Consider the following 18,246-nt stretch of genomic DNA (forward strand, 5'->3'; position numbering starts at 1 on the left):
TGCCCAGCAGTGGGATTGCTGGATCATAAGGCAGTTCTATTTCCAGTTTTTTAAGGAATCTCCACACTGTTCTCCATAGTGGCTGTACTAGTTTGCATTCCCACTAACAGTGTAAGAGGGTTCCCTTTTCTCCACACCCTCTCCAGCATTTATTATTTGTAGACTTTTGGATCGCAGCCATTCTGACTGGTGGGAGATGGTACCTCATAGTGGTTTTGATTTGCATTTCTCTGATAATGAGTGATGTTGAGCATCTTTTCATGTGTTTGTTAGCCATCTGTATGTCTTCTTTGGATAAATGTCTATTTAGTTCTTTGGCCCATTTTTTGATTGGGTCGTTTATTTTTCTGGAGTTGAGCTGTAGAAGTTGCTTGTATATTTTTGAGATTAGTTGTTTGTCAGTTGCTTCATTTACTATTATTTTCTCCCATTCTGAAGGCTGTCTTTTCACCTTGCTAATAGTTTCCTTTGATGTGCAGAAGCTTTTAAGGTTCCACTAGCGTTTTGAGTTATCACTTTTTCTTTTTACAGCCATTCTGATGGTATGTAGTGATTGCTCATTTGCGGTTTTAGCCATTTCCCCAGTGGTTAATGATGTTGAGAATATTTTTATGTGATTATTTGCCACCTGTATATCCTTTTCAGGAAATGTCTGTTCATGTCTTTTGGCTAAAATTTGAGAATTCACATATTTTTCTATATCAATTCTCCACCAGGGTTGGGACCTTGCTAACAAATTTCAGTTGGCTCTGATTTTAGGAAGACTAGTTTATCTATGTGCACATGCAGTTTCCTGAAGCATTACAAAAGAATATACACTAAAATAACATTTCTGATACATCCCTCTTCACCAGTTTAGAATAAATTAATTTTGCATCTTTTTAAAAATGTTCCAAGTGTACAGCATATAGCCAAATGTAACAAAACTCAGTTTCTTTGGTTCAAAATCTCCAAAGATGATTTGCTTTAGACTAAAAGAATTTCAATTAGTATGAGTAAAAGAAATGTTATTATACTTGATTTGTAGTTATCTTTTTACTTTATTTAGACAGATTTCTTGTTTTGGGGAAAAGATACATACTCACTTTTTAAGCTCGAAAGAACAGAGAAAATACATATTACCCAAAGTCTCATTATCTAGATAACCACTGTTAACATTTGGTGAGCATACATCTAGATTTCTTTATACATATATATAATATATATATATTCTTTATATGTATATTATATGTATTCTCTGAGCATTTAAAACACATCCATAATTTATATACTTCATATACTATTCTGTACCTTGTTTCTCACAAGTGTATCAACTTTCTCACAGGTATTGACTTCTTTCCATATTAGTATAGATCTTCATCATTTTTAAAGCTTGTATAGTAACATGTCGGAGAAGGCAATGGCACCTCACTCCAGTACTCTTGCCTGGAAAATCCCATGGATGGAGGAGCCTTTGTAGGCTGCAGTCCATGGGGTCACTGGGGACACGACTGAGCGACTTCACTTTCACTTTTCACTTTCATGCATTGGAGAAGGAAATGGCAACCCACTCCAGTGTTCTTGCCTGGAGAATCCCAGGGACAGGGGAGCCTGCCATCTATGGGGTCACACAGAGTCGGACACGACTGAAGTGACTTAGCAGCAGCAGCAGCAGCAGCATAGTAACATGTGTGTGTTTACTTAACCATGTTCCCTATTAATGGACATTTAGATTGTTCCTAATTTTTTGCTATTATAAATAATGATTTAATGAATGTGTTTGTGGGATAGCTTTTTGAATTTTTATAATTATTTTCTTAGAGTAAATGTCTAGAAGTGGGATTGCTGAGTTAAATCATATGCACATGTATGTATATAGACATGTATATGTCAGTTTGTACATGTTTTAAGCTGCCCTTTAGAAACACTGATTTAAATTTTCACATGCACTGCCTGAATAAGGTTTTTACAAGTTTCTCAACCTTTTCCATAGGTCTCTCTTCTAAAAAATTTCTCTCTTTTTTTTTTTTTTCGGATTGGAACACACACATCCAAATAACTTCTGATTGTTTATAATTTTTAAACTGTTAACTGAGATAGGAGTGTAGAGCTTTATGAGGCCAGGTCAGTAAAAGTCCTATAAAATTGCCGTCTTCTAGACTTGCTCCTCCAAGACAGTTTTCAGGAAGGTGGTGTGCTTCATTGGCTTTGTTATCTGAACATCTAGCTTAGTTTCTCAATACTGACCTCAAGAGGGGGATGATAAACACAAGTAGCACAGCAATGACATGCACTTGTGGACTGAGGAATTACAACTAGGAGGAAAAACTATCCAGCATTACCACCGGCATACCCAAACTTCAGAGATAGAAAGCTGTAGTGTGTAAACTAAACACAGCTCAGTTCAGTTCAGTTGCTCAGTCGTGTCCGACTCTTTGCAACCCCACGAATCACAGCACGCCAGGCCTCCCTGTCAAGATCATAGCAAATCTAACTTACAAAGTTATTAATCTATTGCACAGTTGTATGATATTGCAGTTTGGGGTCACTAAAAAACCTTTTCTTTTTTATTTGATCAAACAATGAATTAGGATATGGAGGGAAAAACACCTTACACTGGTACATTTTCAAATTTGAAACTTCAGCATCTTTTTGGTAATCCCTGGGCTTATTTTTCAAGGTTTAACAGAGATTTGATTTAATGGTTTAATAAATAAACACCTATCTTTTATATGATGACATTATTTTTGCTTACAAAATTTCTAAGATGGATTAAGCAACATGAAAATTGTACCTTTTAATACTTAGGAAACATGTTCATGACGTAGCACCTAACAGTAGACAAGAATTGTTACAACATGCATCTTGTTTTTTATTTCCAACAGTTTCTCAGAATTTTTTTCATTGGTCTCTTTAGCAAATAAAAGGACTCCCCTCACCCAATTCTATAGGATTTTCATGGACTGTATAAAACTTAGTGTGAGGTGTTTGCAAGCTACTAAAGCATATTTTTTGACTGAGTTCTGGAATTTCTTGTACTTTAAACTTGTGCTAGATATAACAGTGGAATTTTGTAGCTACTGTAGATGTGGTTTATCATAGTACAGTAGCAAAATCCCTGATGACAGAAAGTTTTCCCCTTTGCTAGGCATTTTGGAGAAGGCAGTGGCAATCCACTCCAGTGTTCTTGCTTGGAGAATCCCAGGGACAGGGGAGCCTGGTGGGCTGCCGTCTCTGGGGTCGCACAGAGTCAGAGACGACTGAAGCGACTTAGCAGCAGCAGCAGGAGGCATTTTAGCTTCCATTAATTTCTCTGTTCAGGTATTCTGAGGTAGATTTCCAATGTCATTAGCCAAATGCAAGAGGAGCAGGTGAGACGATGGAGTGGAGTCATCCAGAAGTAACAAGTTCCATCTGTTTCTGCAGAAAATGAGTCCTGTCACCTTGGACAAATCCCTAACATTGCAGCTTTATTATCTTAAAGCCCAAAAGCTTGAATTGTGACTTAATTAAGGTCCCTTTAAATATGAAATTATAGGAAAGCAATACATCAACTAATGTAAAATAAGATTTTACACTGTATTTTCCATACATTTTACTTGGAAAGGTAAACCTTCAAACCTTAAAAAATTGGGGTGACTATGCACAAAATGATGCAAGAATTAACAGGAAAGTCATCATTTGCTATGCAGAAAGAAATTTAAACTACACTCCTACATCTTAAATCCTTAGAGGGTTGTTAATTATAGTTCTCCAAACTTCACATCCAGCGTCTTTGGCCTTCACAACCTCAGGCCTTTGGCCCTCTTTCTGTATAAAACCAAATAGGGCTGTGGGAGTGGTTCTGAAAGAGCTCTATTTTTTATGTATTTATTTAAGGTCATTCTGTGAAGGCTCAGGGGTTGTGAGTCTTAGGTCTTCAGATGTTCGTAGGAGGGCGCTCCGCACTGTCAGTCAAAACTGGTTGACTAAGGGATGAAAGTCGGCTCTGTCTAAATAACCAGACCAAGAAAGAGTGCGATCTCAGATGCAGGGAAGGGAGCATGGGATTACAACCCAGAATTTACTTTACTTTCCTCTCTCGATTTGCAGCTACGGAAGTTGTCACCAACTGCGTAACCTCTCCAAGCGCTCGTAAGACTGAACAGGGCAGTTACCCGCATCCAGACACTCAGGCTGGACTGACCTAGGAAGCCCAGCACCGCCCGGGTTCCGCCTGTACCTCCCAACTTGTAATAATAAGTGCGAAGCTCCCTGGGACTCCACCTGAGAGTCTCCAGCCTAACTAATGTGGAAGGCACTTTTAATCAGCCGCCGCTTTACTCGGATTTAGGACCTCCCGGCCCACGTGGGGGCGTGTCTCCTCAGTTAGGGGCGGGGCGTTCCCGGCCGGGAGTAACCGCCGCGCCCCCTGACGCCCCGCCCCCTCCCCACCCTAGCCGCCATTGGGGAGGCCAGACTGCCGGTGGGGGCGGGGTCAGAAATGTCTGGCAACTTCAGGTACCAGTCCGGTTGCCTGGCGATGGGGGAGGAGGCGGGGCCGAGGAGAAAAAGGAGCCGCACTCCGCCCGACTAGGGCAAGAGCTGGAGAGGCGGCCGCGCAGCCGCCTTAGCTCTCTCTCCGGCCTCGCGTTCCACCCAACCCTGGATCGCGAGCCGCACATGCGTAGCGCGAGCTACCGCCTCCGCCCCTCATAGGGCTCGTGGTGGGGCTACGCGTTCGGCGCTGGTGGCACCACGGTCGGAGCCGCCCAGGAGCCGGTGAACCGAGCAGTCTCGTGAGAGGGGCTCGGGAGGGCAGGCTCAGGAAGAAGGAGCGCCGCGTCCACCGCGGCTGAGGAAGATGGTGTTCGAGTCGGTGGTCGTGGACGTGTTGAACCGGTTCTTGGGGGACTATGTGGTGAACCTGGACACGTCCCAGCTCAGTCTGGGCATCTGGGCAGGTAACGAGACCGCCGCAGTCTCTCCATCTCGCCTCCCGTGCTTCCGTTGACAGCCGGCCCTGCCTTACTGGGGCCTCTGGCCCCACTCTGCCACCTGCCGCCGACTCGTTTGGGGTCATGTTACGTAGAGCCGGGAGGCAGTTGCTGGGCCTCCACCGGCGAGTTAGCGTTTTGGCCGGAGGGGATTAGGGTCTCTGATGCTGGATGAAAAGGCCGCCCCCCGCTTTCCGCCGAAGGGACCCAGAGTGGGCTCCAAGGGTCTGGAGTTCAAATTCCACCGAACCGCCCTTTTCAGCCCCTCGAGGTCCGGTTTCAGCTGTGTTGGGCGAGGGGCGGCCTCTAGACACACCTGGGCTTGGTCTGGTCCCTGTCATTTTCGCCCCTTGGGTTGTGATGGAGGCCCGGGCAGCCCACGGAGGGCCGCACGCCGCCCCGCACGTGAAAGCAAGGAGCTGTGACCGGAGATGCCGTCCTCCTCCCGCGCCCAGCCTCCGGGTACGGCCAAACCCTGCTGGCTGCTCGGCTCCCCCTTCCGGCCTCACCGCCTCGAGTCCGGGAGGCTCGCCTGGGTTCGGTTGATAACAGCGAAAACTCCTGTGCAGGATCGCTCGAAAGATTGGTTGTCAATTTACAACCTGACCAGCAATATGTCAAGCTTGTTAAGGGTTTGGGGCTTTGTGGGTCGCAGAGTTACTGAATTTTTAAAGAAGCTAGGTGCTCTGTCCTTACGCTAAGTGAGATGTGAAGTTGGATGGTGAAGGACTGATGCTTTACTTTGTATCCATTTATTCTGGTGTGTTTCCTTATTTGGAGTTTCATTTTTAGTGCTGTGCTTCCACCTGTTTTTGTATTACACCCTTATCTATTTTAAACACCCATTAGAAATTAGATTCTTTTTCTTATGAAATGTCTTTCCCAGGCCAAAGCTAGGGTTAATCTCCTTGTGTGAGTAATATATATATATATTTAAATTTTAGTCTTTTTGAATATGCACACACTTGACAGCTTTCTTCTAAAATACTTATTTATCGTGATATTTCTCCTTTATTTAATAGTGTAAATAGGTAATTTAGTTTGATAAAGAAAACCTCTTGTTAACTGCTGTTGATATCCACCTTGGTAGAGAGTGGGACTGCAGGAATGAAGAACATAAATGCTAGCTCAGCATCTCTGACTAGTACCAGAAATTTACAGATAGTTTAATCTGTGCTGTTTTTCATTTGTAAAATAATAATGATAAAACTTGTCTCCACCCACCTCAGTAGGAAGCCTTAAGAACCATTTTGTGGTGTGCTTTGCTTTTAACCTGTAGTGGAAAATTGCTTCTACTTCAAAGTGGAGGTTGGTGTAGAGTTTGATTTATCAGTGGATTTGTTCATATGAAATACTCATACACTAAATTCACTCTTGTGATGCACAATTCTATCAATTTGACAATACAAGGAAGCACGTATCCAGCATCACGATCTTGATACAGAAAAAAACATCAGTTCAGTCGCTCAGTCGTGTCTGACTCTTTGTAACCCCGTGGACCGCAGCTCACCAGGCCTCCCTGTCCATCACCAACTCCCGGGGTTTACCCAAACTCATGTCCATTGAGTTGGTGATGCCATCCAACCATCTCATCCTCTCTTGTCCCCTTCTCCTGCTCTCAATCTTTCCCAGCATCAGGGTCTTTTCCAATGAGTCAGCTCTTCGCATCAGGTGGCCAAAGTACTGGAGTTTCAGCTTCAACAGTCTTTCCAATGAACACCCAGGACTGGTCTCCTTTAGGATGGACTGGTTGGATCTCCTTGCAGTCTAAGAGACTCTCAAGAGTCTTCTCCAACACCACAGTTCAAAAGCATCAATTCTTTGGTGCTCAGCTTTCTTCACAGTCCAACTCTCACATCCATACATGACTACTGGAAAAACCATAGCCTTGAGTAGACAGACCTTTGTTGGCAAAGTAATGTCTCTGCTTTTTAATATGCTGTCTAGGTTGGTCATAACTTTCCTTCCAAGGAGTAAGCGTCTTTTAATTTCATGGCTGCAGTCACCATCTGCAGTGATTTGGGAGCCCCCCAAAATAAAGTCAGCCACTGTTTCCACATCTCAAAACTTCCTCTGCCGCCCCTTTGTAGTCTCCCACCCAACTCCTACCCTTCCTCCTGGCAACCATTGGTCGTTTTCCATCCCTACAGTTTTCCCTTTTCTACAGTGCCATATAAATGGAATTATATGGTATGTTTCTTTGTGGACCTGATTTCTTAGTTCATTCCTTTCACTTACTAAATGAAATGAATTTGAGAGGCATTCGTGTGTGGCATGCATCAAAATTGTGCAACTGTCGCTACATCTAATTCCAGAACATTTTCAACACTCCAAAAATAAATCTCATACCTGTTAACAATCACTACAAATTTATCCCCACTAATCATTGCCAGTGATTCCTCTGACAATCACTAATACACTTTTTGTCTTCTATTGATTGCCAATTCTGGACGTTTCATGTAAATGGAATCATAATATACATGGCCTCTTGTTTCTGACTTCTTTCACTTAGTACTATATTTTCAAGGTTCATTTATATTGTAGCATATATCAGTATTTCATTCCTTTTTGTGGCTGTTAATAACATTCCATTGTATGGGTGTAACTCATTTTGTTTATCTTTTCATCAGTTGATGGACATTTAAATTATTATTACCTTTCCTTTTATGACTAATGCTGCTGTGAACATTCATGTACAGGTTTTTCATGGACATATACTTTAAGTTCTCTTGTGTATAGAGGTGGAATTTCTGAGTGATATGGTAACTCTGTTTAGACATTTTAAGGAATTTCCAAACCCTTGAAAATTCTTTAAGTATTATGGATGCAAGTCCTTTGTTAAGATAGGTGATTTGAAAAATACTTTCTCGGAGTTGTTTCCGAGGCTGTTTTTTGCAAAACAAAAGTTTAAAATTTTAATCAAGTCTAGTTTATCAGAATTCTGAGTCATGCTTTTGGTGTTATATCTGTGAAATCTTTCCCTAACCCAAAGTCACAAAGATTTTCTCCTGTGTTTTATTCCAGAAGCTTTATAATTTTATATTTTGTGGTTTTTGAGTAATAGGTAGAATTTAAAATCTTCTTGGAGGATTTAAAAAGCAATAATAATTCTTGATAAACTTAGAGGACCAAAACATTCTTTGAAAATCTCAATAATAGAAACTAGGTGCTACATAGGAAAAATGTTAAGATCATGGACTTAATATTTTATGGTCTAGTGTCAGAAGGACCTGTTAGTAAACGTGTGCTTTTGCTAGGCTTCCATATAGTAATCCAGTTAATATCACTATTGGCATATGAATAGTATAATTAGTATACAGAAGTTAAATTGATGGTTTCATATCTACTAATGGAAAATTTGTTTCAGAGATGTTCCTTTGAAAATTAGAATTCTCTTTTCCTTAGAAACATTGTTATATATGAAGTTTACAAAGCTAATTATAACACAGTAGAACAGGGCCACTGTGCTGTGCTGTGCCCTAGGTAGACTGAGTCCTGGAAGCATCTATTTTGTGGAAGGAGAAAGAGAAATTGAGTTTTTTCTCAAACTGTTGGCAGATTCTGATGTTGATAAAGTATATATTTTAAACAGTGTTATTTCCACCTTTCCACCCTTCCTGTGTATCATCCATTTAGGGAGTTGGTAGTACTTCGTAGACACATCTGTGATGCGCCTCCCAACTTTGCTAAACCATCTCGTGTTTAATATTTCATTCAAGAGCTAGGCTGCATCAGAATCAGTCATATGTGATTGTTAGAAATACAGATTTTTTTTGGAACTACTTCCCAGATACTATAATTCATTTATTGAAAGTAAGACACTCCCCACCAATGTTTTTTAACCAAATGACACAGGGGATTGTGATGTCCAAATAGGTGCATTTTAAGGGCACTTTTAGGGCAAAAATATTAGAAATTCAGGGGCAGAAGTAGTGGTAAGGATGCCTTGTGTAATAGAATTATCATTTGTAACATAGAGTGTACCTTTTTATATTATAGTTTTATTTCTTCTCACTCATTTTGTTTGTTTGCTCCAAAATGACAATACTTGGGCAAATTAAAAAAATTCGTTATGCCTGACATCTTTGTGTAACATTAGAAGCTCAGACTTCTTTGAAAAACAAAAAACAAATTGCATATTCTGTTTTTAAAATGTTAATCTGTTAAAATGTTTCTCTTTATGTATAGTCTTAGGTTCAGTTCAGCTGCTCAGTTGTGTCACTCTTTGCAACTCCATGGACTGCAGCACGCCAGGCCTCCCTGTCCATCATCAGCTTCTGGAGTTTACCCAAACTCATGCCTGTTGAGTTGGTGATGCCATCCAACCATCTCATCCTCTGTCGTCGCCTTCTCCTCCTGCCTTCAATCTTTCCCAGCATCAGTCAGTTCTTTGCATCAGGTGGCCAAAGTATTGGAGCTTCAGCATCAGTCCTTCCAATGAATATTCAGGACTGATTTCCTTTAGGATGGACTGGTTGGATCTCCTTGCAGTCCAAGGGACTCTCAAGAGTCTCCTCCAACACCACAGTTCAAAAGCATCAGTTCTTCAGCACTCAGCTTTCTTTATAGTGCAACTCTCACATCCATACATGACTACTGGAAAAACTATAGCTTTGACTAGACAGACCTCTGTTGGCAAAGTAATGTCTCTGCTTTTTAATATGCTGTCTATGGTGGTCATAGCTTTTCTTCCACAGAGCAAGCCTCTTTTAATTTCATGGCTGCAGTCACCATCTGCAGTGATTTTGGAGCCTAAGAAAGTCTGTCACTGTTTCCATTGTTTCTCCATATATTTGCCATGAAGTGATGGGGCTGATGCCATGATCTTCATTTTTTGAATGTTGAGTTTTAAGCCAGCTTTTTCACTCTCTTCTTTCACCTTCATCAAGAGGCTCTTTAGTTCCTCTTTGCTTTCTGTCATAGAGGTGTGTTATCTGCATATCTGACGTTATTGACATTTCTCCCAGAAATGGAATGGAATGGAATCTTGATTCCATCTTGTGCTTCATCCAGTCCGGGAGCAGTTTGTATATCTTCATCACATATCCCTAGTTTGTTCTTCCTTCTTTCCCTCTCTCCTTTTGTAACGACAAGTTTATTTTCTATTTCTGTGAATCTTTCTGTTTTGTATATACACTTATTTATATTCCATGTATAGTTGACATCATATAATATTTGCCTTCTCTGACTTTTTTCACTAAACATGATATTCTCTAGGTTCATCTTCATTGCTGTACATGGCTATATTTCATTTTTATGACTCAGTACTATTTTATTTTGTGTGTGCGTGTATGTATGTGAGACATCTTTTTAACTCAGTCATCTATTGCTGGACAGTTGAGTTGTTTCCATGTCTTGGCTGTTGAAAGTAGTGCTGCTCTAAACACTGGGCTGCCTCTGTCTTTTTCAATTAGTTTTCTTTTTTTCTGGATGTGTACCCAGCAGTGGAATTGCTGGACCATATTCTAGTTTTATTTTTACTTTCTAAAGGGACCTCCTTACTGCTTTCCACTGTGGCTGTACCAATTTACATTCCCACCAACAAGGGTTGCCATTTCTCTGTATGCTCTCTAACATCAGTTATTGTAGACTTTGTGATGATAGGTATTCCGACAGGTGTGAAGTGATACCTCATTGTGGTTTTGATTTCCATTTCTGTATAATTATCAATACTGAGAATCTTTTCACATGCCTATTTAGCCTTCTGTATGTTGTCTTTGGAAAAATATTTATTCAGGTCTTCCACTCATTTTTTGATTAGATTGTTTGTTTTTTGATGTGAACTGTTTGCATATTTTGGACAATAACCCCTTGTCAGTTACATCATTTGCATCACTTTCAAAATTAGGAAATGTGAGATTGCCAACGTTCCTTTGAAGGTTGTTTTGACTGTGGGTCCTTTGAGATGTCATATGAATTTAAAAATGAATCTCTCTGTTTCTGAAAAGAATTGGGATTTAATGTGGATTACATTGGATCTGTAGGTTGCTTTGGGTAATATTGATATCTTAACAATATTGTGAAAATGGAATGTTTTTCCATTTATATATGTGTTTTCTTTATTTCAACAGTGTCTTACAGGTTTTGGGATATAAATCATTCTTCTCTTCTCTCTCCCCATTGTTTTTTCCTATGTATTTTTGATACTGTTGTAAATGGCTTCCTTGGTGGCTCAGTGGTAAAAATTCTGCCTGTAATAAGATGTCGGTTCGACCCCTGGGTGTGGAGGTTCCCCTAGGGAAGGAAATGGCAAACCACTCCAGTATTCTTGCCTGGGAAATCCCATGGACAGAGAACCTAGTAGGCTGCAGTCCATGGGGTTGCAAAAGAGTTGGGCAAGACTTAGCAACTAACTAAAACAATTGTAAATGTAATTGTTTTCGTAGTTTCTATCTTGGATTGTTAAGTGTATAGTAACAACTGCTTTTTGTATTTTGATTGTGTATCCAGCTGCTGTTGCTGCTAAGTCACTTCAGTCGTGTCCGACTCTTTGCGACCCCGTGAATCACAGCACGCCAGGCCTCCCTGTCCATCACCAACTCCCGGAGTTCACTCAGACTCACGTCCATTGAGTCAGTGATGCCATCCAGCCATCTCATCCTCTGTCGTCCCCTTCTCCTCTTGCCCCCAATCCCTCCCAGTATCAGGGTCTTTTCCAATGAGTCAACTCTTCGCATGAGGTGGCCAAAGTACTGGAGTTTCAGCTTTAGCATCATTCCTTCCAAAGAGATCCCAGGGCTGATCTCTTTCAGAATGGACTGGTTGGATCTCCTTGCAGTCCAAGGGACTCTCAAGAGTCTTCTCAAACATCACAGTTCAAAAGCATCAATTCTTCAGCGCTCAGCCTTCTTCACAGTCCAACTCTCACATCCATACATGACCACAGGAAAAACCATAGCCTTGACTAGATGAACCTTTGTTGGCAAAGTAATGTCTCTGCTTTTGAATATGCTATCTAGGTTGGTCATAACTTTCCTTCCAAGGAGTAAGCGTCTTTTAATTTCATGGCTGCAGTCACCATCTGTAGTGATTTTGGAGCCCAGAAAAATAAAGTCTGACACTGTTTCCACTGTTTCCCCATCTATTTCCCATGAAGTGGTGGGACCGGATGCCATGATCTTCGTTTTCTGAATGTTGAGCTTTAAGCCAACTTTTTCACTCTCACTTTCACCTTCATCAAGAGGCTTTTTAGTTCCTCTGCACTTTCTGCCGTAAGGGTGGTGTCATCTGCATATGTGAGGTTATTGATATTTCTCCCGGCAATCTTGATTCCAGCTTGTGTTTCTTCCAGTCCAGCGTTTCTCATGATGTACTCTGCATAGAAGTTAAATAAGCAGGGTGACAATATACAGCCTTGACATACTCCGTTTCCTATTTGGAACCAGTCTGTTGTTCCATGTCCGGTTCTAACTGTTGCTTCCTGACCTGCATACAGATTTCTCAAGAGGCAGATCAGGTCTGGTATTCCCATCTCTTTCAGAATATTCCACAGTTTATTGTGATCCACACAGTCAAAGGCTTTGGCATAGTCAGTAAAGCAGAAATAGATGTTTTTCTGGAACTCTCTTGCTTTTTCCATGATCCAGCGGATGTTGGCTATTTGATCTCTGGTTCCTCTGCCTTTTCTAAAACGAGCTTGAACATCAGGAAGTTCACGGTTCACATATTGCTGAAGCCTGGCTTGGAGAATTTTAAGCATTACCTTACTAGTGTGTGAGATGAGTGCAATTGTGCGGTAGTTTGAGCATTCTTTGGCATTGCCTTTCTTTGGGATTGGAATGAAAACTGACCTTTTCCAGTCCTGTGGCCACTGCTGAGTTTTCCAAATTTGCTGGCATATTGAGTGCAGCACTTTCACAGCATCATCTTCCAGGATTTGAAATAGCTCAACTGGAATTCTGTCAGCTCCACTAGCTTTGTTCGTAGTGATGCTTTCTAAGGCCCACTTGACTTCACATTGCAGGATATCTGGCTCTAGGTTAGTGATCACAGCATCGTGATTATCTGGGTCGTGAAGATCTTTTTTGTACAGTTCTTCTGTGTATTCTTGCCATCTCTTCTTAATATCTTCTCTTAGGTCCATACCCTTCTGTCCTTTATCGAGCCCATCTTTGAATGAAATGTACCTTTGGTGTATCTGATTTTCTTGAAGAGATCTCTAGTCTTTCCCATTCTGTTGTTTTCCTCTATTTCTTTGCATTGATCGCTGAGGAAGGCTTTCTTATCTCTTCTTGATATTCTTTGGAACTCTGCATTCAGATGCTTATATTGTTCCTTTTCTCCTTTACTTTTCACTTCTCTTCTTTTCACAGCTATTTGTAAGGCCTCCCCAGACAGCCATTTTGCTTTTTTGCATTTCTTTTCCATGGGGATGGTCTTGATCCCTGTCTCCTGTACAATGTCATGAACCTCATTCCATAGCTCATCAGGCACTCTATCTATCAGATCTAGGCCCTTAAATCTATTTCTCACTTCCATTGTATAATCATAAGGGATTTGATTTAGGTCATACCTGAATGGTCTAGTGGTTTTCCCTACTTTCTTCAATTTAAGTCTGAATTTGGCAATAAGGAGTTCATGATCTGAGCCACAGTCAGCTCCTGGTCTTGTTTTTGTTGACTGTATAGAGCTTCTCCATCTTTGGCTGCAAAGAATATAATCAGTCTGATTTTGGTGTTGACCATCTGGTGATGTCCATGTGTAGAGTCTTCTCTTGTGTTGTTGGAAGAGGGTGTTTGTTATGACCAGTGCATTTTCTTGGCAAAACTCTATTAGTCTTTGCCCTGCTTCATTCTGTACTCCAAGGCCAAATTTGCCTGTTACTCCAGGTGTTTCTTGACTTCCTACTTTTGCATTCCAGCCCCCTATAATGAAAAGGACATCTTTTTTAGGTGTTAGTTCTAAAAGGTCTTGTAGGTCTTCATAGAACCGTTCAACTTCAGCTTTTTCAGCGTTACTGGTTGGGGCATAGACTTGGATTACTGTGATATTGAATGGTTTGCCTTGGAAACGAACAGAGATCATTCTGTCGTTTTTGAGATTGCATCCAACTACTGCATTTCGAACTCTTTTGTTGACCATAATGGCTAGTCCATTTCTTCTGAGGGATTCCTGCCCGCAGTAGTAGATATAATGGTCATCTGAGTTAAATTCACCCATTCCAGTCCATTTCAGTTCGCTGATTCCTAGAATGTCGACATTCACTCTTGCCATCTCTTGTTTGACCACTTCCAATTTGCCTTGATTCATGGACCTGACATTCCAGGTTCCTATGCAATATTGCTCTTTACAGCATCAGACCTTGCTTCTATCACCAGTCCCATCCACAGCTGGGTATTGTTTTTGCTTTGGCTCCATCCCTTCATTCTTTCTGGAGTTATTTCTCCACTGTTCTCCAGTAGCATATTGGGCCCCTACTGACCTGGGGAGTTCCTCTTTCAGTATCCTATCATTTTGCCTTTTCATACTGTTCATGGGGTTCTCAAGGCAAGAATACTGAAGTGTTTGCCATTCCCTTCTCCAGTGGACCACATTTTGTCAGATCTCTCCACCATGACCCGCCCATCTTTGGTTGCCCCACGGGCATGGCTTAGTTTCGTTGAGTTAGACAAGGCTGTGGTCCTAGTGTGATTAGATTGACTAGTTTCTGTGAGTATGGTTTCACTGTTTCTGCCCTCTGATGCCCTCTTGCAACACCTACCGTCTTACTTGGGTTTCTCTTTCCTTGGGCGTGGGGTATATCTCTTCACGGCTGCTCCAGCAAAGCTCAGCCAATGCTCCTTACCTTGGACGAGGGGTATCTCCTCACTGCCGTCCTTCCTGACCTTCAACGTGGGATAGCTCCTCTAGGCCCTCCGGTGCCCGCACAGCCAGGGCGTGGGGTTGGTCCTCCCGGACACCGCCCCTGGCCTCTGGCGTGGGGTTGCTCCTCCCGGCCGCTGCCCCTGGCCTCGGGCGTCGGGGCATGGGGTAGCTCCTCCCGCCCGCCGCCCCTGGCCTCTGACGCGGGGTAACTCCTCTCGTCGCCGCCCCTGACCTCGGATGCTGGGTATCTCCTCTCGGCTGCCCCCCCGACCTCGGACGTGGGGTAGCTCCTCTCGGCCGTTCCTGCGTCGTCGCAGTCTGGCACTCTCGACTGCTGCCCCTGACCTCGGACGTGGGGTAACTCCTCTTGGCCGCCGCCCTTCGGGCATGGGGGTCCTCTTTTATTCCTAATTTTTTGAATGTTTTTAATATCAAAGAATGTTGAAGTTTTTTGAATGCATTTTCTTCATCAGTTGAAGGGATCCTGTGTTAATTCATTCTGTTAATGAGGTGTATTACCCTGATTGAATTTGTATGTTGAACTATCTTTCCATTCCTAGAATATTACATTGAATAATAGTGATAATTCTTTTAGTGTACCATTCAATTTTGGTTGCTAGTATTTTGTTGAGGATATTTGCCTCAGTATTCATGAGGGATACTGATCTGTAGTTTTCTTGTGGTATCCTTGGCTTTGGTATCAGATTAATGGAGACCTATATGCAATTTGGAAGTGTTTCCTTCTCATTTTTTGGAAGAATTTGAGGAGGATTGGTGGTCTCTTTTAAATGTTTGGTAGAATTCGCCAGTGAAACTCTTCTTTTCCAAGCTTTTACTGTTGTCATTGTTGTTGGGATTTTTTTTGATTACTGATGAAATCTCATTACAAATCTGTGCATTTCTTCTTGATTCATTAGTGGTAGTGTGCATGTTTCTAGGAATTTATCCATTTTATCTAGGCTATCAAATTTGTAGACACATAGCTGTTCATAGTATTCTTATAGTCCTTTTTATTTTTGTGAAATTGGTAATATTATCCCCTCCTTCATTTTTTATTTTAGTTACAATTGACCCTTGAGCAACAAGGAGTTAGGGCTTCAAACCCCTACACAGTTGAAAACCTGCATATAACTTTACAGTTGGCCTTCCATAGCTGTGGTTCACATCCTCAGATTCACCTATAATTCTGAAGTATGTATTTATTGGAAAAAATCCATATACAAGTGTACCCACAAAATGCAAAGCTCTGTTGTTCAAGAGTCAGTTGTATTCCACTCCTCATGTATCTTTCCTTTTCTCGTTTGCCTTTCACATCTCTTCTTTTCAAAGCTCTTTTGTAAGGCCTCCTCAGACAACCATTTTGCCTTTTTGCATTTCTTTTTCTTGAGAATGGTCTTGATCCCTGCCTCCTGTACAATGTCACGAACCTCCGTCCATAGTTCTTCAGGCACTCTATCAGATCTAATCCCTTCAATCTATTTCTCACTTGCACTGTATTATCTTAAGGGATGTGGTTTAGGTCATACCTGAATGGTCTAGTGGTTTCTTGTATTTTCTTCAATTTAGGTCTGAATTTGTCAATAAGGAGTTCATGATCTGAGCCACAGTCAGCTCTGGGTCTTGTTTTTGCTGACTGTATAGAGCTTCTCCATCTTTGGCTGCAAAGAATATAATCAATCTGATTTTGGTATTGACCATCTGGTGATGTCCATGTGTAGAGTCTTCTCTTGTGTTGTTGGAAGAGGGTATTTGCTATGACCAGTGCATTCTTTTGGCAAAACTCTGTTAGCACAAGGCCAAATTTGCCTGTTACTTCAGGCAAAGTGACTGACTTTGACTTCCTACTTTTGCATTCCAGTCCCCTATAATGAAAAAGGACATCTTTTTTGGGTGTTAGTTCTAGAAGGTCTTGTAGGTCTTTATTGAGCCATTCAAGTTCAGCTTCTTCAGCATTACTGGTTGTGGCATAGACTTGGATTACTGTGATATTGAATGACTTGCCTTGGAAACACGAACAGAGATCATTCTGTCGTTTTTGAGATTGCTTTCAAGTACTGCATTTTGGACTCTTTTGTTGACTATGGTGGCTACTACATTTCTTCTAAGGGATTCTTGCCCACAGTAGTAGATATAATGGTCATCTGAGTTAAATTCACCCATTCCAGTCCATTTCTCCTCCTGCCTTCAATCTTTCCCAGCATCAGAGTCAAATGAGTCAGTTTTTTGCATCACTTGGCCAAAGTATTGGAGTTTCAGCTTCAGCATCAGTTCTTCCAATGAATGAATATTCAGGACTGATTTCCTTTGGGATGGATTGGTTGGATATCCTTGTGTCCAAGGGACTCTTAAGAGTCTTCTCCACCATCACAGTTCAAAGGATTCAGTTCTTAGGTGCTCAGCTTTCTTTATAGTCCAGCTCTCACATCCACACATGACTACTGGAAAAACCATAGCTTTGTTGGCAAAGTAATGTCTCTGCTTTTTAATAAGCTGTCTAGGTTGGTCATAACTTTTCTTCCACGGAGCAAGCATCTTTTAATTTCATGGCTGCAGTCACCATCTGTAGTGATTTTGGAGCCCCCCAAAATAAAGCCTGTCACTGTTTCTAGTGTTTCCCCATCTATTTGCTATGAAGTGATGGGACCAGATGCCATGATCTTCGTTTTCTGAATGTTGAGCTTTAAGCCAACTTTTTCACTCTCCTCTTTCACTTTTTCAAGAGGCTCTTTAGTTCTTCTTCCCTTTTCTCCCATAGGTGTGGTGTCATCTGCATATCTGAGGTTATTGATATTTCTCCCAGCAATCTTGACTCCAGCTTATGTTTCATCCCGTCTAGCATTTCTCATGATGTAGTCTGTATATAAGTTAAATAAGCAGGGTGACAATATACAGCCTTGACATACTCCTTTCCCAATTTGGAACCAGTCTGTATTCCATGTCCAGTTCTAACTGTTGCTTTCTGACCTGCACACAGATTTCTCAGGAGGCAGGTCAGGTGGTCTGGTTTTCCCACCTCTTTGAGAATTTTCCACAGTTTGTTGTGATCCACACAAAGACTTTGGCGTAGTCACTAAAGCAGAAGTAGATATTTTTCTGGAACTCTCTTGATTTTTTGATAATCCAGTGGGTGTTGACAATTTGATCTCTGGTTCTTCTGCCTTTTCTAAATCCAGCTTGAACATCTGGAAGTTCATGGTTTACGTACTGTTGAAGCCTGGCTTGGAGAATTTTGAGCATTACCTTACTAGCGTGTGAGATGAGTGCAGTTGTGCAGTAGTTTGAGCATTCTTTGGCATTGCCTTTTTTTGGGATTGGAATGAAAACTGACCTTTCACAATCCTGTGGCCACTGCTGAGTTTTCCAAATTTGCTGGCATATTGAGTGCAGCACTTTCACAGCATCATCATTTAGAATTTGAAATAGCTCAACTGGAATTCCATCACCTACCTCCACTAGCTTTGTTCATAGTGATGTTTCGTAAGGCCCA

At 41.6% G+C, this 18,246-nt stretch overlaps 1 protein-coding gene across 2 annotated transcripts in view; it reads left to right on the forward strand.

The window, feature by feature from the left end:
* Nucleotides 1–3,876: 3,876 nt before the first annotated feature.
* Nucleotides 3,877–18,246, forward strand: part of VPS13A (vacuolar protein sorting 13 homolog A) — a 282,305-nt gene continuing 267,935 nt past the window's right edge. For both annotated transcript variants that reach the window (XM_086415617.1, XM_086415618.1), the window contains exon 1: nt 3,877–4,922. In XM_086415617.1, coding sequence (XP_086271743.1) covers nt 4,823–4,922 — 100 coding nt within the window. In that variant the 5' untranslated portion in view covers nt 3,877–4,822. The remainder of the gene's footprint in view (nt 4,923–18,246) is intronic.

The sequence above is a fragment of the Bos grunniens genome, chromosome 8 (assembly GCF_055505025.1).
Source record: "Bos grunniens cultivar Pamir isolate PY7600 chromosome 8, Bosgru_T2T1.0, whole genome shotgun sequence".
NCBI classification, from domain to species: Eukaryota; Metazoa; Chordata; class Mammalia; order Artiodactyla; family Bovidae; genus Bos; species Bos grunniens.